The following is a 24,762-nucleotide window of genomic DNA, read 5'->3' on the forward strand; positions in this document are numbered from 1 at the left end:
GAAAGAATAAGTGATCTGGAAGACAGAATAATGGAAATTAACCAATCAGAACAGCAGATAGAATGTCAAATGCAAAAAAAAAAAAAAAATGAAAGCAATATAAGAGACCAATGGGATAATATAAAGTGTGCCAATCTATGCATAATAGGGATTCCAGAAGGAGAAGAAAGAGAAAAGGGGATTGAAAATGTATTTGAAGAAATCATGGCTGAAAACTTCCCAAACCTAAAGAGGGAAACAGATATCCAGTTACAGGAAGCACAGAGGGTCCCAAACAAGATGAATCCAAACACACCTACATCAAGACATATTGTAATAAAAATGACAAAAGTTAAAGATAAAGAGAGGATTCTAAAGGATCAAAAGAAAAACAAAGAGTTCTTTACAAGGGAACCCCCATAAGGCTGTCAACTGATTTCTCTACAGAAACACTGCAGGCTAGAAGGGAGTGGCAAAATATATTCAAAGTCTTGAAAGGGAAAAATCTGCAACCTAGAATATTCTACCCAGCACGATTATCATTTATAATAAGAGGAGAAATAAAGAATTTCTCAGACAAGGAAAAACTAAAAGAATACAGCAATACTAAACCTATCCTAAAAGAAATATTGAAATATCTTCTCTAAACAGAAAAAGAGCAAGAAGATATAGGAAGGAGGAAATCATAATTTGAAAGTAAATCACTTAAATTAGCCAGTACGCAGATCAAAAATATAAATAAAAAAAAAAACCTATTTGTGAAAGTGATGATAAACACAAGGAACAGCAAAAGGATAAACATGAAGATGTAAAAAAAGACATCAAAATCATAAAATATGGGGAAGGAGAGTAAGAAAATGCAGATTCTTTTTAGAATGTGTTTCCATCGATATGACTATCAGTCTAAAGCAAGCAGATATAGGAAGAGGTTAACGTACTTGAAAAACAGGTCAACCACAAATCAAAAACATACAAGAGATTCACAAAAACCAAAAAGATGAGAATGCAAGCATAAAATAAAAGGAAATGATCAAACCACAAAAGAAAAACAAAAAGAAAGGAACAAAGAAGAAACAAAGAATCAACTGGAAAACAAGGTCTAATATGGCAATAAATACATATGTATCAATAATTACCTTAAATGTCAAGGGACAGAATGCTCCAATCAAAAAGCATAGAGTGGCAGCCTGGATAAAAAACAAGAGCTTACAATATGCTGCCTACAAGAGAAAGAAACCCCCCCTTAGGGCAAAGGACACACATAGATTGAAAGCGAAGGGATGGAAAAGATATCTCATGCAAAGGGAAATGAAAAGAAAGAGGGTGTTGCAATACTCATATCAGACAAAATAGACTTTAAAGCAAAGGTGATAAAGAAGGACACGATATAATGGAAAAAAGATAAATACAAGAGAGGATTTCACACTCATCAACATATATGCACCTAATATAAAAGCACCCAAATACATAAAATAAATACTAACAGACATAAAAGGAGAAATTGATGGGAATACATTAACAGTAGGAGACTTTAACACCCCACTCACATCAATGGACAGATCTTCTAGACAGAAAATCAATAAGGCAATAGAGATCCTAAATTATACAATAGAACAGTTAGACTTAAATGATATTTTCAGGATATTACATCAAAAAAAAAAAACCAGAATACACATTCTTTTCAAGTGCATATCAAACATTTTCTAGGATTGACCACATACTAGGGCACAAAACTAACCTCAACAAATTTAAGAGTACAGAAATTATTTCAAACATCTTCTCTGACTACAACAGCATGAAACTAGAAATCAACCACAGGAAAAGAATTGAGAAAAAATGATTACATGGAGACTAAACAACATGCTACTAAAAAACCAATGGGTCAAAGAGGAAATCAAAAAGGAAATTAACAAATACCTTGAGACAAATGACAATGAAAACACAACCATACAAAATCTGTGAGATGCAGCAAAAGCAGTTCTTAGAGGGAAGTTCATAGCAATACAGGCCTTCCTCAAAAAGCAAGAAAAATCTCAAATAAACAACCTAACCTACCATTTAAAATAATTATAAAGAGAAGAACCAACAAAACCTAAAGTCAGTAGAAGGAAGGAAATAATAAAGATCAGGGAGAAAATAAATAAAATAGAGATTATAAAAACAGTAAAAAAAAATTAATAAAACCAAGAGCTGGTTCTTTGAAAGGATAAACAAAGTTGACATACCTCTGGCCAGGCTCACCAAAAAGAAAAGAAAGAGAACCCAAAAAAACAAAATAAGAAATGAAAAAGGAGAAATCTCAACTTATACCACAGAAATACAGAAACAACATGAAAACATACCATGAACAATTATATACCAACAAATTTGACAACCTAGAAGAAATGGACAACTTTCTAGAAACATACAGCCCACCAAAATTGAATCAAGAAGAAAGAGATAATTGAACAGACTGATCACTAGAAGTGAAATAAAATCTGTAGTAAAAAAAAAAAAAAAATCTCCCTACAAACAAAAGGACCAGATGGCTTCACAGGTGAATTCTACCAAACATACAAAGAAGAACTTATACCTATTTTTCTCAAACTCTTCCAAAAGATTGAAGAGGAGGGAACACTCCCAAAGACATCTATGAAGCCACCATCACCCTGTACCAAAACCAGACAAAGATACCACCAACAAAGAAAATTACAGGCCAATATCTTTGGTGAATATAGATGCAAAAATTCTCAATAAAATATTAGCAAACTGAATCCAACAGCACGTAAAAATATCATACACCATGACCAAGTGGTATTCATTCCAAGCTCACAAGGATGGCTCAACATACACAAATCAATCAATGCAATACACCACATTAACAAAGAAAAGTCAAAAACTACATGATCATCTCAACAGATGCAGAAAAAGCATTTGACAAAATTCAACATCCATTCATGATAAAAAATACTCTTACCAAAGTGGGAATAGAAGGAATATATCTCAACATAATAAAAGCCATTTATGACGGACCCACAGCCAATATAATACTCAACAGTGAGTACTAAATGGTGAAATACTCAATGGTAAAAGCCTTCCCACTAAAATCTGGAACAAGACAAGGATTCCCACTCTCACCACGTGTATTCAATGTAGAATTGGAAGTCCAGCCACAGGAATCAGACAAGAAAAAGAAACGTATCCAAATTGGAAGGGAGGAGGTAAAATTGTCACTATATGCAGATGGCATGATACTATATATAGAAAACCCTAAGGACTCCACGCAAAAACTACTAGATTTAATAAATGAATATAGCAAAGTAGCAGGATACAAGATTAACATTCAGAAGTTGGTTTTATTTCTTTACACTAACAATGAAATATCAGAAAGGGAATGTAAAACAAAACAATACCTTTCAAAATTGCACCAAAAAAATAAAATGCCTAGGAATAAACCTGACCAAGGAGGTGAAAGACTTATATGCTGAGAACTATAAAACACTCTAAAACACTAATAAAGGAAATTAAAGAGGATTCAAAGACATGGAAATATATCACATGCTCTTGGATTGGAAGAACTGGTATTGTTAAAATGGCAATACTACCCAAAGCAATCTACAGATTTAATGCAATCCCTATCAAATCGCCCATGACATTTTCACAGAACTAGAACAAATAATCCACAAATTTATATGGAACCTTAAAAGACCCAGAATTGCCAACCCTGAGGAAAAAAACAAAGCAGGAGGTATAACTCTCCCAGACTTCAGACAGTACTACAAAGCTACAATAAATAAAGTGGTGTTGGTACAAAAACAGACATACAGATCAATGGAACAGAATAGAGAGCCCAGAAATAAATCTACACACCTATGGTAAATTAATCTTTGACAAAGGAGGCAAGAATATAAAATAGGAAACAGACAGTCTCTTCAGCAAGTGGTGCTGGGAAAGTTGGACAGCTGCATGTAAATCAATGAAGTTAGACCACACCCTCACACCATGCACAAAAATAAACTCAAAATGGCTTAATGACTTAAACATAAGATATGACACCATAAAACTCCTAGATGAGAGCACAGGCAAAACATTCTCTGACATAAATCATACCAATGTTCTCTTAGGTTGGTCTCCCAAGGCAATAGAAATAAAAACAAAAATAAACAAATGGTACCTAATCAAACTTACAAGCTTTTGCACAGCAAAGGAAGCCATAAAATAAGCAAAAAGACAACCAATGGAAGGGGAGAAAAATATTTGCAAATGATGCAACCAACAAGGGCTTAATCTCCAAAATATACAAACAGCTCACACAACTCAACAACAACAAAAAACAAACAACCGAATCAAAAAATGGGCAGAAGACCTTAATAGACATTTATCCAAAGAAGACATACAGATGGCCAAAAAGCACATGAAAAGATGCTCAAAATCACTAATTATTAGAGAAATGCAAATCAAAACTACAATGAGGCATCACCTCACACCAGTCAAAATGGCTATCATTAAAAAAATCTACAAAGAACAAATGTTGGAGAGGGTGTGGAGAAAAGGGAACCCTCCTACACTGTTGGTGGCAATGTAAGTTGGTGCAGCCACTATGGAAAACAGTACGGAGGTTCCTCAGAAAACTAAAAATAGAATTACCATATGATCCAGCAACCCCACTCCTGGGTGTATACCCAGACAAAACTATAATTCAAAAAGATACATGCACCCCTATATTCATAGCAGCACTATTCACAATAGCCAAAACATGGAAACAACCTAAATGTCCATTGACAGATGAATGGATAAAGAAGATGTGGTACATATATACAATGGAATACTACTCAGTCATAAAAAAGAACAAAATAATGCCATTTGCAGCAACATGGATGCACCTTAGAGATTATCATACTAGAAAGAGAAAGACAAATACTATATGATATCACTTATATGTAGAATCTAAAATATGTCACAAATGAACATATCTACAAAACAGAAACAGACTCACAGACATAGAGATCAGACTTGTGGTTGCCAAGGGGGTGGGGAGAGAGGGATGGACTGGGAGTTTGTGGTTCGTAGATGCAAACTATTACATTTAGAGCACATATAGCACAGGGAACTATATCCAATCTCCCGAGATAAACCATAATGGAGAAGAATATTAAACAAAGAATGTATATATATGTAAAACTGAATCACTTTGCTGTTCAGCAGAGATCGGCATAACATTGTAAATCAACTATACTTCAATAAAAAATAAATTTAAAAAAGACAAAATTGAAAAAAATTATAAAATAAAACAAAACGAAATGTTAAAAACAAAACCAGAAACAACCCAAGCAGCAGGAGCATCTAAGGAACGGAAACAATTAGCAACTGTGGGAGCTGGGATGTAATCAGGCTTGGGTTCTTGCTGTTTTTGACTCCAATAATGGCTAAAATCTTTTTCTACATTTATTCTTTTAAAGGCTGTGTGCAAAAAAGAAAACACACAAGTTACTTTTATATTCTTCTAAAGAGTCTTTATAACTACCGATAAGAAGATGAGACAAAGAGGAGGCGGTCCCTATGGATGGTTTCTTAGCTTCACTACCTTGTAGGGTATGATTCTCAGCCAGGCAGAATTAAATGGGATGATGAAAAACCCATGGATAATAACATTTAAGACCCAACTTAAAATTAAATAAAATCCTAAAATGAAAACAAATAAGTAAATAAATAAACACCTCCTACTGCTTTACAGATTCATTTTGGCAGGTAAAGACCTTCTCCTGGTGGTTCCCCAGGCTTATGGGACTACCTTCAGAATTGCAGTTGTGCTGGTCTGGAGCTAGTTTTAAGGCTGTTGCTAGGTCTACAGAGGGATCTGTAGTCGGTGTGCTTGTTACTAGGGGCTCAGGTGAGTGTGGATTATGTCCAGTGCTGGGTGGATGAGACTGGCTCCAGTACCTTTGTTCAGTAGGGTGGTCCTGGGCCATGGTTCCTTTTCAGGGTGTACAGTTGGGTCCTCAGTCAGTCAGCCTATTTCTAGGTTTGTGAACCGGTGTGACTCCCACCAGGACTCCCACAAGGACTCCAAACTTTTACACATTATTATGTGTCTGATGGAAATTATTACCATTATAAAGCAATAAGTAGAGCCCATAAATATTCACATATTTGGGTGATTTGTCATGCTAGTGCATTTAATCAAATAAAAAGTATTATGTCTCTTGGATATATTTTATTTATTAGAGAAACCCATAGTTTTTCTACAAAGCAATCACTATTATTTGGGACCTTGAATATTAAAAATCTCTCTCACATCAAGAAGATGTAAATGGGTAGGGTAATCAATGCATAAGTTACTGAGAAGGATATTACTGAAAATATATTTTTTAAAGAAGATGATCACTAGTAACTTTTGCAGAGAAGTTTTGGCTGATAGACTATCTAGGAGTCATACTAAAGGCATTTGTAAGTGAATAAATACATAAGAAGTGAAAGGCACCAGGTTGGACTACACATTTTTTAAAATATTTCAGTATAAAACCTGACATTGTAATTGTTTTATCTGCTCTTTAAGGTGATAAATCCCAAAAAGAAAGGAAAAAAGAAGAAATATACTAACTCAGGAACAGTAAGTCAAATTTTATGTTATACATTAAGGATTCAAATAAATGAATAAAAAATATATATAACATTTTGTATTGAATGAAAGCTACTAAACACTGCACTGTTTCACTTAGGGTTTTAATGTGAATGTATATAATAAAAAATTAACTTCCTATGGGAATTGTAATGGAGAACATCTTATAGGAGGTAGCGACCCAGCTTCCTGCAAGTTGTCCTAGGGGTTGAATGGCCTCTGAGAGAAGATGAAATTTTATTATGAATTCTTCATTCAATGAAATCACACTAGAGAAAATCAAGTAGACCTGAAAAAGTATAAGTTGTAATAAGAAATATTATACTCTTTATAGGCTATACTTAAGACTTGTTTTATAAGATGTGAAAGTATTTGTTTATAGTTCATTAAAATTGACAACTCTGTGGAAATGCTGGACTAAATCAGTACAGGAAGGTGCAAAGATGAAAGTATGTTAAAATTGTGAAAAATCAAAAGCATCCTATTTTGATAAAAAATATACTGAAAATTTAATCCTATGATTAACTGTCCTTGGGAGAAGCAAATATAAGTTCCCTCCAAGTTTTCTTTTAAAAGATTTTTATAAAGCAAGACATTTAAGATATTAGATGGCCTCATTACAGGTCTCTGACAAAAACACCCCTTTCTTTTTATATGGTTTAGCTCACTGATTTTGATTTTTTAGTTTTAACCATTTTCTAGCTTCCTTTCATCTTTCCTTTATATCTAAAATGGGAAATAACACAGTGTCCTTGTAGATAATTTGCATGTTGTTCTTCAAAGGAAGTAAACTGGTCATAGAAAGGAGTCATTTAATTTTTTGGCCCCTTTTCTTCTGATAATTTTAAATGCAAGAAAAATCAGTCCTAGTAAATTTTAATAAAGAATAATATCTTTATTGATGTTCAAAATGCTAGGAAACATGATTTTCTCTCTAACAGAAAAAAAGTCCATTTGGGGATGCAATTAGTACCAGCAGGTAATTCTGCATTGTTTTTTTCTTTTTTCAGGTCACGTTACTTTCTTTCTTGGTAGAAACAGAAGTTTCATTCCTTGACTATATTAAGGGAGGGTAAGTCATTCTCTGAAATTGTTTCATTGCTTAGGCAATGGTGAGAGGCAAGTTTGAATGTGTTTAGAAACTTCATGACAACAGCAGTCAGAGACATCACTTATGTAAGCCTCTTCCTAATTATAATTAAGCAGGGTTTTTTTGGGTTTTTTGTTTTGTTTTGTTTTGTTTTGCCAATACTGATTTATTGCTAGAGTGTTGTCAAGCCAAAGAAGGATTGAGAGAATGAGGGGGGCCAAAGGAACAAAGACAGTTTCCCACAAAACAGAGAGCTTACCCCCTTTTGCTCTTTGTTAAGAAAACAAAACAAACAAAAGCTATACTTGCCCAAATGGGGAATCTCTGCTATATATGGACATCTTGAAACCTGCCACCTTGATACGTAAGACTAAGAAGCTACAGGGTGATTGTTTCAATAAAGTTAAAAGAAAATATACTAATTAGGAAAAAATGTTTGCCAACTCTCCTTAGTATTCTGATGTTTGTGCATATTTTTGTCTTTAGAAGATGAGAAAATAGAAAGTTGAATTTGTCATAAAAAATAGATTCCTGTATAAATAAACTCCTTGGTAGCTATAGATAATAGTTGATTAAAAAGATGGACATCTCTTAGCATGCTCTTTATAAACTTAAAAAAAGTGCTTGATAGATTTGGCTATAATTTGCATGTTGAAATGATGATTTGAAGTTTTAAAATACTAAAAATTCCTTTTAGTTTTTGTTTTGTTTGTCTTTTGGCTTTGCTTTGTGATCATGTGAAGTGGGTAGTGTGTGTGTGTGTGTGTGTGTGTGAAAGAAATACCCAATAAGTATTGTCAGCAGGACAAATCAAGTAATATTTTGATGTGAATCTATCACTAAAAGAAATTTTCAGAATCTATTACCAATAAATCACTTTTATTGGTTGTTCACATTCTCCTTTTGAGGATTCTTAGGGCTAATTAGAGCAAATGGGTTTCTACAATACTTAAGCAATAGCAGTATTGATGACTGTCATTTTTATGCTTCTTGTCACCTCCAAGATTTTTTTGTGTTTGTTTTTGGTTTACACACGTCCTACTTATATAGCACTGCCTGTGCTGGAAGAAATGCTAGTGACCTTTTTCTGACAGAAATCAGTGTATAAATGGAGCCCCAACCTATGAGGTACACTTTGTTCCAATCCTGGCTTCCCAAGGGTTTTATAAGAACCCATTTTTTAATTTACAAATGGGATATGGAGAAATAGAGTTTGAAATTTACTACATAGTTAATCTAACTGGACTTATATTAATTTTTATATAATATTATCTAAAAAGGACATGAGAAATATCTGCATATAAATCATTTTTATATGAAGATGTATATAACAAATTTATATATTTTTAAAATATACTATAATTACATGTTTACCTATTATTCATCACTATTTCTAATACTTATTATACAGATATTGTCCCTTTGATAATGGAATCCGAATTGAGAAGCAATATAATTATTGTATTCTGTGTCTTTATGTGTCTTTGCTCTTAAGGATTTGTTATAAGCAATTGGGCACAAAATTTAAATTCTGACTTTTATTAATAATATGGTGAGGAGATCTGGCTTTATCATGACACTCCTTATCACTTCAATTTCCTGTAGTTTACATGAGTCACTCGCCTTAGTTTCTTTCATGACCTTAATGATATTTATTTCCCTTCACTCTGAAGTTATTGCTTATATTCCTACAAAAAACTTACTCTCACCTATCAACTTACTATACACTGTAATTTGCGTATAATAATAGCTAACATCTGCTGACAGCTAAGTGCCTCAAGGTTATTAACTCTACCCATCTCTCTGTTGGTCCCTTTCCTTTTCTGCTCACCTCCTTTCTCCTTCTCCCTCTTTCTCTCATGAGTAATATTCACGTTGATAATTCTCTGTTTTTCTAAAAAAATAAAGAAGTTTATTTACTTGATGTACTGTTAACGTTCAGTCTTTGTATAACTAATATTTTCTATCTCATTGCTGCTAGTCAAAAATACAGTTTAATTTACATAGCCTAAGGGAAAATGATGCTTTGGCATGCAGGATATCTAAGAATTTTCCCATCAGATATTTGTGAAGATTTAAACTTATTTAACTGTGAGTTATGGGTATTTATTATGATGGTTACTTCATAGAATTCCTGACTCTAATTATAGGAAATGAGGAATAGAGTTTTATGTTCTCATCTTTCTTAAAAATCTCTTTTGGTATGAAAATAACAAATTGTAGCAATTTGAAATGAAGAACATGAAAGCCAGTGTGGAAATGTAGCTACATCTATTCCAAATATTGCAGCAAATTACTTTTATTTTTCTTAACAGATTTCCTATTGATTTTTTTTAGACATTGTAAGGGACTTCCCTGACGGTCCAGCAGTCAAGACTTTGTGCTTCCTGCAGGGAGCATGAGTTCGATTCCTGGTCGGGGAACTAAGATCCCACCTGCTGTGCAGTGTGGCCAAAAAAAGAGAAAAAAAAAGATAGACATTGTAAGCTTTCTTCCCTTGCTATTAAGAAATCTCAACCTCCAAGTAGATAAATGCACCGTCATGATGGAAAATTATGTTGAGCAGACACATAGTTACACAAACTTTCTGAATAATAGCAAAATAGAATATAATGAACTACATTCATTTCAAATTAGAACTAATTATAATAATTGACAGTTAATTATTATAGTTTCAATAATGGCTATTGACTCTCTTGTGAATAATATCAGTCAGAATTTTTAGTCTCTTGCAACTAAAAAAATTCTGTAAACTGTTAAACAACTCAGTAATATTTGGTACTCTTCAGAGTAACTTTTTTCTGAAACCACAGAAACTTTTTTTTTTAGTGTTTTATTTTCAGTTTTGAGGAAAAGAAGTATTATATCTCCCAAATTTTAAACATAAATATCTATATTTGTGTTCCACATTGTAAACATGAAATGTGAAATGGTAAAAAGAAAGTAATGTAAAATGAAAATAATTTATTATGAAACTAGAATCCCCTGTAGTCATACTCTCTAGAGATAATCACTGTTAGAAATTTATTTATCACCAAACACACATCATTATTTTTAATGAGTGGGATAGCACTGTGCACAATATTCTAATGTATATTTTCTTCATTAAATATATTGTATATATATGTTTCTGTGTCAGTACTTATAGCTCTACCATATTTTAATAGTTTTCCATCATATGGATGTACATAATTTAGTTTAAAAATCTCCTGTTGATACACACTTTAGTTGTATCCATTTTATTTTCATATTATAAACAAGGCTGCAATGTAAACCCTGTTACATAGCTTTTTTGTACACTTCATTAAGCATATCTGCAAGGCCACATCCTAGAAATAGTATTGTTGGTTTAAATGGTATGCATATTTTACAATTTGTCAGGTATTTCTAATTTATTGTGTTGACAAAAGGGTAATAATAATAATTTATACTTCTAACACCTGTGTATGCAAGTTTACCATATACTTACCCTTACTGAATAGCATCACTACTTTTTCAACTTTGCTAATTTAATAGATAGATATTATAACTCATTGTCAGTTTTTATCTGTGAAACCTATTTATTAGCCGTTGTGATGTCCTTTGTGAAAGCCCATATTTAACCAGCCGTATCTTTGGAAACACAGGTTTCAGAACCTTTTATTTTTGCTTTTCCCCTGCTCCCTCTTCCCTAGTCCCACCAAAAAAGATTGAGTATTTTCAACTGAGAACACAAGACCAAAGGTAGCAGGGAGCTACATCCTTCAGTACAGTAAACACTTCAGATAAACTTCCCCAATATTCACATCTTCGTCTTTAACACCACTTCTCTTCTGCACACATCTAAAGAGACTCTTTTTAATCTGGCCTTGCCTTTTGCCCTGTGATTACATTGAAGAAAAACAATAAAATTAACTAACACTTTGGGCTGCAATCAACGAAGCAATCCAAAATAGTATTTTGGAGGTCATAACTATTTGCAGATTTGTGGAGTTATCAAGGTTAGTTCTTTTGAAGAGATGTCCCACCATATTTCTGAATAAGTACGATATTTCAGAAGTGATTGGAACCAAGTGTTGAATTCAGTTTTGTTTTTATAAAAGTTACAGTAACTACTCACTTTTAACTTAAAATACCAAGATATCAGCATTTATTACTGGTATTTGTGTATTGTTTTGTTGTTAACTTGGGTGAGTATCATTATTGCTAATTTGGGTGGCATCAGTTCAGGAACCTACTCACCATATTCTAGTCTAGCAGAAACTATTGTTGAGTTTTGCTTATGCTGAATCTTAATTGACAAGTAAAACTAGATGTTTTCAAACAAGGTGGAAGATCATCGTATAAAACATGAGTAACAGCAATTACATTGGTACTCTGGCTAGCTGTGGGTTATCCAAAATAACATTAGTTTAGGTTTTCCTGTATTCATTTTGTTCTCTACATGAATTGTATAAACTATTTTCCTTATACTGGACAACATGTGGGAGCATGAGAATAGACAAAGAGGGCAAAACAGGTGACTGGTGTGGAACATGTAGGACTAACAGATTGTGATTAAACTCTTAGAAGGAAATTCTTGAATCACACTTTAAAATGTAATCTCTCTTCTTGTTTCATCTCACAAAAAATAATTGAATAGAAAATTATGAAAATATTGTTTTCTCATGAATCCAAGTAGAAATTATGTATAGTTAAGAATGAACACATTTAAATATTAAACAAAATTGTTCTCAATAGTCCTTTAATATCTTCCCCTTCAAAGAAACTTCTTTATATGTCTAATTCTTAGTATTGGATATCCTAGGCTTCCATTACTGTAGAGACAGACATGGGGGTTTGTAATCCAGTTAACTAAATTGTCACACTCTTCACTTAAAATTCCTATTTGTTTTTAATGTTTCATTATGCTAAGAGATTTGGGAAAAAAGAGTGGAAAATCAGGCTTAAAGTGGCTTTCTAATTAATCTATATTTATTCAGTGGCTACTCTATGTTCAGCTCTATAAAAATATTTTGAGAATGAACAATTAAAATGGTTACTGACCTCTAAATATCTACATCACTATTGATGTAGATATTTACCTGATTGATTGATTGTTTGTGAAACCATATTGTTAGTGTGTTACTTTTCATTCATTGTCTCAGTTCCTAACACACTGTGTTTAGCTGCAGTAGACAGGTTTATGGATTGAGGTACACAGTGAGCAGATGAGACAGATGCATTCTCAATCAGACAAGGTCCAATTTTTATGGAAATATTCTGTGACATAAAAATTTAATTTTTAGACCTTCTTTTTTTCCTTTTTTTTTTTTTTTTTTTTTTTGCTAAGCAGAACCATGCTTTCCCTGGAGCATAAGATACAATTTATGACTTGAGGTAGTAAAGAGTTTTATTTTCTAAATACAATAATATCCACAAAGGAGGTCTTACTGTAGAGTAAAAAAAAAATGGATTGCCTCTTCTGGGTTGTTGACATTGGGGTTATTATTTTTAATCATACTCTGTATGTTTTTCCTGTGGTTATTTTATTTCTCTTTACTTACTAAAAATGATTTTAATACTAAAATTCTGATATAATTGGCAACCAAATATGTTTACTCAGTAATCCTTAATGTATGACATTGAATATCCCAATTATCATTGATAAGGACAATGTCAAATTCATTGAAAATCAGAGACAGTTCTGAAATCTAAATACTCCTTTAAGGTAACATCATCACTTTTATAATAATTATAATTTGTGAAATGGGTTTATTGACCTCTACAGACAACAGCTCACATTATGAGTATCTGAGGACAGAATCATAAGTTTCAATTTGGTTTTGTCTGCCTTTCAGTCCTGTATTTCTCTCAGGTCTTCATGAAACTCCACCACTAACATGACCAAGGAACAAATATATATAAAGTTTTTCACATTTCTTTGACTGGCAGATGAATGGGGAAAACAGATCTCAAATTCTTGTGCACACTGAGTACCCCTAAGCAACCAGAATGGCATGTCAACCTGAAACCCTAATCTACACTTTTATCAGAAAATTGAAGGTATTAGAAACTTGCAGACCTACAGACTGTCATTTACTTCCTGTGAAGAAAGCCCAAAATGTCATCCACCTCGTCCCAAATGAGCTTCACAACCACTTATATACAGTGGTTGCTAGTTTCCCTGGTTACCATTTTAATTGTTCGTTCTCAAAATATTTTTATAGAGCTGAACATAGAGTAGCCACTGAATAAATATAGATTAATCAGAAAGCCACTTTAAGCCTGACTTTCCACTCTTTTTTCCCAAATCTCTTAGCATAATGAAACATTAAAAACAAATAGGAATTTTAAGTGAAGAGTGTGACAATTTAGTTAACTGGATTACAAACCCCTATGTCTGTCTAGCTTAGATTTTATTATCTTGTGACCTTCCTCTTTCCATGCCTCATATCATAATCACCAAACAAAACAGATGGACCAGGCTTTCCGGGATTAGAAAAAATGCTTTTGTGTTGCCTCTGCCAGAAATCATCTCAACTCTGTGTCTGGGTTTTAGTGACTTGGAAGAAGGCAAGATCAAGATGAGAAGCATGAACTGCTTATTTTCCTCACATATTAACTGAAAGGGAGCATGAGAGAAGGTAATAGGGGAGACCCTAAGTGGGCAAGTTCTGGGAAAGAATCAAAATAAGGGGTAAATATTTGGCAAAAAATCAAGTCGGTTAAATAAGTGGTTGCTGAAGGCAATGCATAATAGTGGCCAAGAATTTGGGTTCTGGCACTAACTGCCTGGTTCAAATCCTAGATTTGTCTTTTGCTAGCATAACCTGTTTCCGTTTCTATGAAATAGAAATAAAAATAATAATACCTATCTCACAGAGTGACTGTGGATTAAATGGCATATACCCTCGATAAATGCTAGCTATCATTTTTCTGAATAATCTGAATTTATTTAAAGTTCTAATATGTCTTTCCTCATTGTTGGTGTTAAATGTCCTAATTAACAGAGACATGGAGAGAAAAAGACATATTCAACTTTATAAAGTCAATAAGTCTTTTTTTTTTTTTCTTTTTCTTTAGTTCAATTCTCTTTGGAGAATCATGCCAGGTTATTCCTTCCATTGTAGTCAATCACAACCCAAACTCTTGACACTGAATCTAAAACTTGTCTGAAATTATATGCAAAAGGTTTATATTCCACTCCAAGTAAAAAGTCTTAGGAGAAAAATTAAAGCTATCTACCTATTATAGGCTCATTGTAGAGGCTAAAAGTGGACTTCTTAATATGCTTATTTTAAAGGTGAATTGAATATAAGTAAGTGCCATTATTAACGAGCTCCATAAGGATTTTTACTTGAAGCAAGTGCAATGATGCTATAAAATATTTGCCTTAGTTTTATACAGTTGGTGGCATTATATTAGATACGTCGTCTCAGGGAGCACATCTTGCCAGAACATGCAACACAAGTTTATTTCCTACTCCAGTTTCTTTTTGAAAACTGAATATACATAACTAGGATTTTTTTATAGTGCTTCTTGTTGTGACACCCAAGTGTTTTGCATTCATCAAATAAGTCGAGAGCTAAACCCTGCAGTGCTGAATGGGGATAAATATAATAAAAGTAAAGCCATTCTGCCTTCTAGAAATACATTCACCTAAAACATTATTATATCTAAACTAAACTCATCTAAAATGTGATTTAGAAAAGAAACTTTTGGAAGTATTAAGAAGACTCATAAACACTGTTTTGGTTAATGCTTGATTCTAATTTTTATATATACAAAATGCATGCTTGAGAATTCTAAAAATGTCCAGTTATAGCCTTTAAGATTGTGATTTAATTGCCAGCTTATGTTATTTTTCAAATGATTTTTTCAGAACTATATATTTCAAAGTCAAAAGAAATTGCATGTATGTTTCATCATCAGAACCAGTGCTAATTTAGCCAAAATATTGACAATCTATTTTGTACCAGGCAGTTTCTTAGTTATATTTCATTATCAGAGTGTGTACTTTTAGCCACACTATGTCTAAAATAGTTTCTTTCTGGTGGGAACTGAAAGCCTGGCAGCCAGGGGAAAGGGAAACAGAGTTAAGCAAATAAGGGTGGTTTACCAAGGGCAGGTTGTGGAAGGGTAGGAAAATTTATCACTGACATTGCTTAGAACTGGTAGGGTATGGTGATATTAAAATGTAGACTGTGTATTAGTAGATTACATTATTGTTTTTAAGTTATCTGCAGACTATGTACCTCCTACTGCCTACACCCTTGGAGGTTCATTACCCCAGCCATGATACACCACTTACCTTCACTATGGGAAGAATTAATGAAAAAAGAAATATATATATATATATATGTTAATGTAAAGAGAGAAGTGTTTCATCTGACTCAACAGAGGAAAGGATTAATATGAATAAGGAAAGGATGACATGGTTGCTCAAGAGATTGGTCCTCCAGCACGCAGAATATTTATTATATGCAGGTACTTCAGGATTTTATTTCTGATAAGTAGAGGGCTTCTTCAAAATAGCTGGTACCTTTTTATCATATGAGAAAATTGAGATTCTGGGACATGTTAATTTTGCAAATGAGTCACAACTAGCTAGCTAGTTGTAATTCTGAAATTCAAACTCCAATCTATAATTTAAAAGTTCATAGCTTTCCTGCTAGGTATCATGCCTCTTCAGCAACTACCTCATTTAAAATGGGATTCTAGGGAATCCTCTGGTGGCCCAGTGCTTAAGACTCAATGCTTTCATTGCTGTGGGCCCAGGTTCAATCCCTAATTGGGGAACTAAGATTCCGCAAGCTGCAGCGTGGCCAAAAAAAAAAAAGGGGGGGGGGATTCTATTGGATAGTGCTTCTCTTTTTGGTTAGAGGTTGATATGTTTTATTTTGTTTTCTTTATGTCACTTATGTGATATTTTCTAAACTAATGATTTGAAAAATGGTTGGCCATCTTGCATACCTACCTTGATAAGGAGTCCTTGAACTACAGGATGATCAGCTTACCTACTTGCAAAGTTGTATTTTGGAACACTTTAATTGTGTTTAAAAAAATACTGAAATTAATCTTCAAAACCTGGAGAATGTACAAAGGTTTGTTAATTTATGAAAACTAGATTTAATAAGGACCAAAACTATTAGCATAAAAAGTTTAGGAATCATATCACTTGTCTCCAGTTTCTTTTTATTCTTACTTTTGACATTTCATTGATCCCACAGATCCCAAAATTTTAGGAAGGATAGGAAGGAAAATAAAGCTAGGATCAAAGCTTATAATTACTTCCTGCAGGGGGATTTTGTTTGAGGAAGTACCCAGATGACACCTTCTAACAAAATTAGATCATTTATGGTACTGTTTTGGTTTGGGTAGATTGGGACCTTAAAAGCCGGTGTGAAGGAAAGGAAATCTGACATGGGAGGATCAGGTTGTAGAAAAAACCTGAAACTCTGATAGATCTAGAAATTTGATAAGTATTACACACTCCAGTTTTCAAAGAAATATGCTAAACTTGGGTTCTAAAAAACTAGCTTCAATATGGTGATAATAATCATAACAACTACTTCTTGAGTGCCTGCTATAAAGGACAGGTGCTTTTCTTGTCCTTACAGCAACAATCCAAGAAAGATTTTGTTAACCCTAGCTTATTACAAATGAGGTGCAGAGAGGTTAAATAGCCTTTCAAAGATCATATTGCAAGTAGGTGAAAGTATTTACATTTTAATTTGCATTTGTGTATCTCAAAGCCTGCCCTCGTTCTAGCAGACCTCACTTGTCAAGGGCAAATAATCCTGTCAGTAGTTTATGGGCACAGGAATCCGGAATTTTGAAGATGTAGCAAAATTTAGAGTCAGGCAGCTGTCTGTGTTGTCATTCAGGTAGTTGAACTGCTTTTAAGAAAGAGGGGAAAGCTAAGGCAGAAAAGTTCAAGGTTTAGCCCATGGTGAGCTAGGGTCAAGAAGGATTAGGCTGGGGCTTCCCTGGTGGTGCTGTGGTTGAGAATCTGCCTGCTAATGCAGGGGACACGGGTTTGAGCCCTGGTCTGGGAAGATCCCACATGCCGTGGAGCAACTAGGCCCGTGAGCCACAACTACTGAGCCTGCGCGTCTGGAGCCTGTGCTCCGCAACAAGAGAGGCCACGATAGTGAGAGGCCCGCGCACCGCGATGAAGAGTGGCCCCCGCTTGCCACAACTAGAGAAAGCTCTAGCACAGAAACGAAGACCCAACATAGCAATCAATCAATCAATCAATAAAATCTTTTTAAAAAAATTGTGTGTTTAAAAAAAAGAAGGATTAGGCTGGATAATAGTGCTTGAGGAAGTGAACCTGAGTTCAGGGCAGGTTCCAGAACCCAAGAGTGAACTAGAGTGCATCTCAGTAAATCAAGGCAGAAACATAGTCTTGGTATTGGCAAGGCAAGAATGAAAAGAATATTAGAGTTGGGTGGGCATCTCAACTTCATTTAGGGTTCTAGATTCCAATAGCTAGTTGGTCTGAATCTGCCTTTGTCAAGATTAATTTAAAGAAAGGTGGAGAAAGTTCATCTTTCATGTTGGATAACGTTCAGTTTGTTCAACTGAACAGAATTTGAACTTGGGAAGAAAGTGAAACAATCCTTCTGCACATCCCCATCACAGTTGTTAGTTCTTGATTATTAATTCATAACAGCTGTAGAAAAGTTATCTAAGATGGTATCACTCTGTGTGTGTGCATACATGTGTGTATGTGTAGCTTTCTTTGACATGCACATATATGTTTTCTATGTATCTTTGATGTGCTAGTTAAAATTTCCACATTAACATCTGATTTATCTGTCATTCACAACTTTCAGAAAGGGGGCAGAATGAAATAAGGACAGTTTCCAAGAGTATATTTCAATAGTACTAGGACATATGCATTGGGAAGTGTCATGAGATGTTACTACTAACTCATGAAAATTTGCAGCCGTGCCTTTTTTATACTATCTGGGTTTCTTGAAATCCTGTTCTTTTTTGTCTACTTCTAAAACATAAAATGAGAGCTACAATAACACTTCCTAAGCAAAATGTTTCAAGGATTTATATGTGATAGCTTTATGAATACTTTGTCAAGAGAAATTTCATGTGAATTCAGTTGTGTTGTTGTTGTTGTTTTTTTTTAACTTTGACTTATGGTTGCTTCTTTTTTCTCTAACATTAGGCTTCAAAAAATATTAAAGGTAAAGTAAATAAATTTAAAAAAATAAAAAGGTAACAATTACTGATAAAGATTTATTTTACTGTTATAACAAATCATTTATCAAAGTCTTCAAGAAATCTGTTTTAGCCTAAAGTTGTAGTATTGCTGGCAACTTTCTTTAAAACTTTTATTAGCTAATATTTTCAAAATAAAAAAAATGTGGCCCTTGCCATAATAAGTATACATTATTATATGAATGAGAACATTTAAGAATCGTGGGAATGAACAAGCTGTTATCCACAGTAAATGCACAGTTGTGTTTTAAGTTAGGCTATTGATTATTAATTACATGATAAACTGCTGTGCTGTTTTGTCATTGTTTTTAATTGTGGAAAGTTGAAATTGAGCTCTATGAGTTCAAGGATAGTGTTTGCTTTGCTCCCATTTTCTGTTGATCACTTAACACAGTGCTTGACAATCAGAAGGTGCTCAATAAATAATTGTTGAATTGTAGTTTTTTAGATGCAAAAATCCAAATGGTGTTAAGGTTAAGGGACTATCACAACCATGAAATGATTTGTGAGCCATCATGTTTCCCTTCTGATTAGAATACTGTTGATTCAAAACAGTAAAGGAGCGAGATTCTTTCTGATATGCAGAATGAAGCAAGGAAGTAATCAAATCTTCAAATCAATTAACCACCAAATATGCATCAATGATTGTTTTACTTGTCGAGATTTTCTGTTGCACCATGATTATCAAATGGTCTTAGTTATCATTTAGTGCTAAATGCACCTATCTTTTATATTGTCTTGGAATGTCCCAAGCTTCAAGCTTCATAGGTACTCTTGGTACAGCCTGGCTCCCCACCTTCTTCCCTCCTTTCTTTCTTTATTTCTTTTTTCCTTCTTTCCTTCCCCCTCCCTTCCTTCCTTCCTCCCTCCCTTCCTCCCTCACTCCTCTGTCCCTTCTTTCCTTTTTTCCCTCCTTTTTCCTTCCTCTTCCTTTCATTTCTTTTTAAATTTTCTCTTCTTCTTCTTCTTCTTCTTCTTCTTCTTCTTCTTTTTTATTACACTTTTTTTGTACCTAATCTACTTGGTTTTATAATTTGGTTTGTTTAGCTAGCTAAAGGTTTCAGTAAATAAATACTTTTCTCTCATTTTTTATCCTTATATACAGTATACTTCTTCAGTTAGTAGCCATATCTTTTCTTTGCAGCTTTGCTAGGTACAACTGGCTTTGAAATGACCTTTGTATCTCTGATTATTGAAGTTTTTTTTATCTACAATTAATGCTTCTAAGGAGTTGGTATTTATGCTACACATCCTGGGCTACCTTGGAAAATATATTAGAAACAGTCATAAAATGAACGCATTCATTCATCCAATAAACACAGTGATGTTCCAAAATGTAGAAAGCAGACACTGCTATAAGAGAGAGTTGAGCCAAAACAAGGTGTCTATCCCTAAAACCTAAGGAAGATTGAACCAAAGACGCAACTGCTATATTGACTTTTATAATGTGCTAAAACCCATGTTCTTGAAGCTTAGAGTTATTTTTCATTCCTAAGGAAGTGTCATTTGAGTAAAAGAACATAAAAAGGCATTTATACCAATTATCTTGTGATTTATGTATGTAACATAAGTGATAGAAGAAGGACAGACTTGCCCAAGCATGAGACTATGTCCTGGCATCTTTATCATTAAGGATATCTGTATAGTATCATTTTTCAGTTTGTAATATAATAATCACTATCTTTTATTGTGCTTTTATTATAATGAGACAGTTCACAAATATTTAATTGTACAATTAAAGTAGCATAGAGTTTATAAATATGGTCTTGGAGGTTACCTGTGAATTTGAATTCTAGTACTGACATTTATTACTTATGTGGAAAGTTAAGTTTTATGAGCATAGATTTCCTCATCTATAAAAGGAGAATACTAGTACCTTCCTTTAAAAGTTATTATGAGGTTAATTGATAAAAGCTATATAAAAACACATTCTATATGTATATGTTTTATATATATATGTGTGTCTGTCTGTCTGTGTATATATATATATATATATATATATATACACACACACACACACACACACACACACAAAGATAATGTTTCATATAGTTTTTCTGTCCGTCCTTGCTTAATTGTTATGTGCCAGGTACCTGCCTTCTGAGAGTTCTAAAACTTGGTTAATGTCAGCAACTGGGTTGCTGAAATTCAAACCCAGTCCTTTCAGACTCAAAAGCTAATAAACCCTTTCTAATATACCATACTATACCCTGTATTATAGTCACTTTCTCTCTAGCAGCAGAATGACAATGCAATGTGCTGATGGTGACTGTTCTTTTCAATTCCTCAAAGGGATTTATTATCTCAAAATAGTCTCCCAAATGTTTCACTGATTCTTTTTTTCAAAGTTTTATGTGTTAAAAGTGTTATGCTCCAAATTAGCCTATATTCTTAGCCTCTAAACCTAATTTCTACTCTGAGAAAAAAGTTACCATATAGCTATAAAGAGAATCTATATTAGTTTTTATTAATGTAAAGCACAAAAGGTTGTTTATTCCTTAGGGAAAAAAGGTGAATTTGTTTCAACACCTGAGTAGTATTAAGGGTTTTCAGCTGAATTTTTATAGAAAAAAGGAAATGTTACTATACTTTATACTAAGAGAACTACAAGGGACCCTATAGTGCCATACCCATCATCATCACCATCCTCATCATCATCACACCACCATTTAAATAACAGATCAAACTTTGAAGTGTTATATCAATTGTACTGTGTATCAAAATTAATTTGTTATTTAAAATAGTCTAAGTAACCATGTTTTCAAATTATTTACTTTTTAAATTAAAAATTATTTTGTAAATTAGATGTGACAACAGGTTATCCCAGTAATTATATCATTGTCATTTATTTGTGTTTTTATGCCTTCTTTGGTGAGAAAGTGGAATTACATATAGAAAGACTTAGAGGTATATCCAAAAGAGTGAATTTTTAATACGAATGCCACCTCCTTGGTTTCTACCAGAAAAAAAATAAAAATAAAAAACAAAACACTAATACAGTAAGATAATTTTGGGTAACTACCATGTGCTGAAATTTTTAAGTATATATAACAATTTCATCTATATAAATATTTATTCATATCTATAAATACACGCAAGTACACAGGAGTGCTCTGAGCACTGAGCACTGAGCACTGATCAGTATTTGAAATACTTGAGTTCTGAAGAAAGCAAAAGAAAATCCTGTGTTTTCAGGATTGTTGGAAAGAATTAGTTTAAGGAACGATATTATTAGACATTATTTTAGCAATGCCATACTTTTAAGGGCATAATAATTTCACATCGACTACAGAATAGTTTTGAAAACAAATTAATAATAAATGTTGACATTGGAGACTGGAAAATAATTATTTACAACTTGACTTCATTATGATCTCCTCACTTAGTTATTGTGCTTTCAACTAGAAGCTATTTTTATTCCTGATGCTTTGTTTTGTATTTTACAGTTGCATGATCGTAAAGGTATTTTGCCAGGTTCTTAGCTTGTAAAACTGCCTAACTGATACTATTCAGTGTGTACTGTAACATAGTTGCTACTAATAACATTTAAGAAAATTAGTGATGTTAAAAATGTAACAAAAATGGAAATCAAACTTCTTTTTATGAGGTTATTCAGTTATTAATGATTCTAATTTACTTATATTTTAGAACACAAATCAATTTCACAGTGGCTATTGATTTTACTGCATCAAATGGTGAGTATTACAACTATCCCATAATAAAAATTATCAGCAATTACATTAAAAAATAAATATTTATTTTCATGAGGTTTAGATGTTTTCTTTCCACGAATACATACTTCTGAAGTGTTTCCTATAAAATTCAGATAACTTTTCTTTTTTCAGTATTATGAAATAGTTCAGGTATACAAAAGTCTATAAGAAATACAACAAAAGTGCATAATAGTCCCATTCAAATTTATTAAATATTGAAATATTGCCTTTTTTGTTTTACATATTTTTAAAAGGAAAATTTTAGATCTAGTTAAGCTCATTGTGTACCCTGCCCCATTTTTTCTACGCTCCCTTCTTCTCCATGCATAACTACAATTCTGAAGTGTGTCTAACTATAATCCTCATTTTTATAGTACTTTTCTGTGTATTAATTTATATAAATGAATTCAAGTACATGTACAGTAGCAGCTTACTTTACTTTTACTCAATTATTTTTAAGAATTAGTTATGTTAACACATTTATATTTAATTAATTCAGATGGACCATCATATAACACCCCATGTATGGATATTCCTAATTTGTATATCAAACATTTTAAGAAAGGAAAGAGAGTGGACTTTTAACTTTATTTTGAAGTGACTTTGTTTCAAACAGAACAACCATTTAAAATCAGTTATTATGTGTCATAAGAACATGAGTCTCATTATTATTATTATTTTTTTTACTAGATCTCTAGTGGCGTATAATTGCTTCACAATACTATGTTCGTTTCTGTTGTACACAAAAGTGAATCAGCCATATGCATACATATGTCCCCATATCCCCTCCCTCTTGAGCCTCCCTCCCATCCTCCCTATCCCACCCCTCTAGGTCATTGCAAAACACCGAGCTGATCTCCCTGTGCTATGCTGCTGCTTCCCACTAGCTAACTATTTTACATTCGGTAGTGTATATATGTCGATGCTACTCTCACTTCGCCACAGCTTCCCCCTCCCACCCCGTGTCCTCCAGTCCATTCTCTATGTCTACATCTTTATTCCTGCCCTGCAACTAGGTTCATCAGTACCATTTTTTTTTTTTTAAGATTCCATATATATGTGTTAGCATACGGTATTTGTTTTTCTCTTTCTGACTTACCTAACTCTGTATGACAGACTCTAGGTCCATCCACTTCACTACAAATAACTCAGTTTCATTTCTTTTTATGGCTGAGTAATATTCCATTGTATATATGTGCCACATCTTCTTTATCCATTCATCTGTTGATGGATATTTAGGTTGCTTCCATGTCCTGGCTATTGTAAATAGTGCTGCAGTGAACATTGTGGTACATGTCTCTTTGAATTATAGTTTTCTCAGGGTATATGCCCAGTAGTGGGATTGCTGTGTCATATGGTAGTTCTATTTTTAGATATTTAAGGAACCTCCATAGTGTTTTCCATAGTGGCTGTTTCCGTTTACATTCCCACCAACAGTGCAGGAGGGTTCCCTTTTCGCCACAACCTTGATTCTCATTTTTTAACTTTTACCAGAAGTTGCCATTAGTTTATATATTTATCTAGTTTTCTTTTCAAATTGTCTATTGTGCTGTAACTCTCACATTAAATTCACTTCACATTTCTCTCACATTCACTCACATTTCACAAAATAATAGAATTTTAGGTAAGAGATCACTTACTCCAACCATCATCCTCTTATACAAATAAGAAAACTCAGATCTAGAAAAATCCTTTTACTAATCAACACATTTTGACTTGTTAGCAGTAGAGTTACAAATAGAGATGAGGGGACCAAATTCTAATTTAGCTTTTCTTTGACTACATGATAAATTTATTCTCCAATATTGTGGCTTCAAGTTAATGATTTTTACACATGTATTTTATTCAGTAATATAGGAAACATATACACCAAAATCCAACTGGATTAAAATGCTAGCTTTCATTTATTGATGAACATTAGCACCACTATAAGGGCGAGAATTTATTCAATACAATGATACAAACTACTGAAACTGACTTAAGAATCTGAATAGACCCATAATAGAGATTGAATTAGTAACTTAAAAACTATCCACAAAGTTTATGTGGGTCCAGGTATAGATATCTTCACTGATGAACTCTATTTAAAGAGGAATTAATGCCAATTTTTCACAAATTGGAAGAGGAAGAGGAAGGAACACTTTCCAAAAGTGGAAGAGGAAGGAACACTTTCCAACTCA

The 24,762-nt window shown here is 33.2% G+C and overlaps 1 protein-coding gene across 1 annotated transcript in view; it reads left to right on the forward strand.

Annotated features, from left to right (window-relative positions):
- The window catches only part of CPNE8 (copine 8), a 302,153-nt gene that overhangs the window by 229,935 nt on the left and 47,456 nt on the right, over positions 1 to 24,762 (forward strand). Inside the window, exons 12-14 of the mRNA XM_061204630.1 lie at positions 6,515 to 6,568; positions 7,588 to 7,649; positions 22,518 to 22,564. Of these exons, the coding sequence (XP_061060613.1) occupies positions 6,515 to 6,568; positions 7,588 to 7,649; positions 22,518 to 22,564 (163 nt within the window). The remainder of the gene's footprint in view (positions 1 to 6,514; positions 6,569 to 7,587; positions 7,650 to 22,517; positions 22,565 to 24,762) is intronic.

Source organism: Eubalaena glacialis, chromosome 11, assembly GCF_028564815.1.
Source record: "Eubalaena glacialis isolate mEubGla1 chromosome 11, mEubGla1.1.hap2.+ XY, whole genome shotgun sequence".
In the NCBI taxonomy this organism is placed as follows: Eukaryota; Metazoa; Chordata; class Mammalia; order Artiodactyla; family Balaenidae; genus Eubalaena; species Eubalaena glacialis.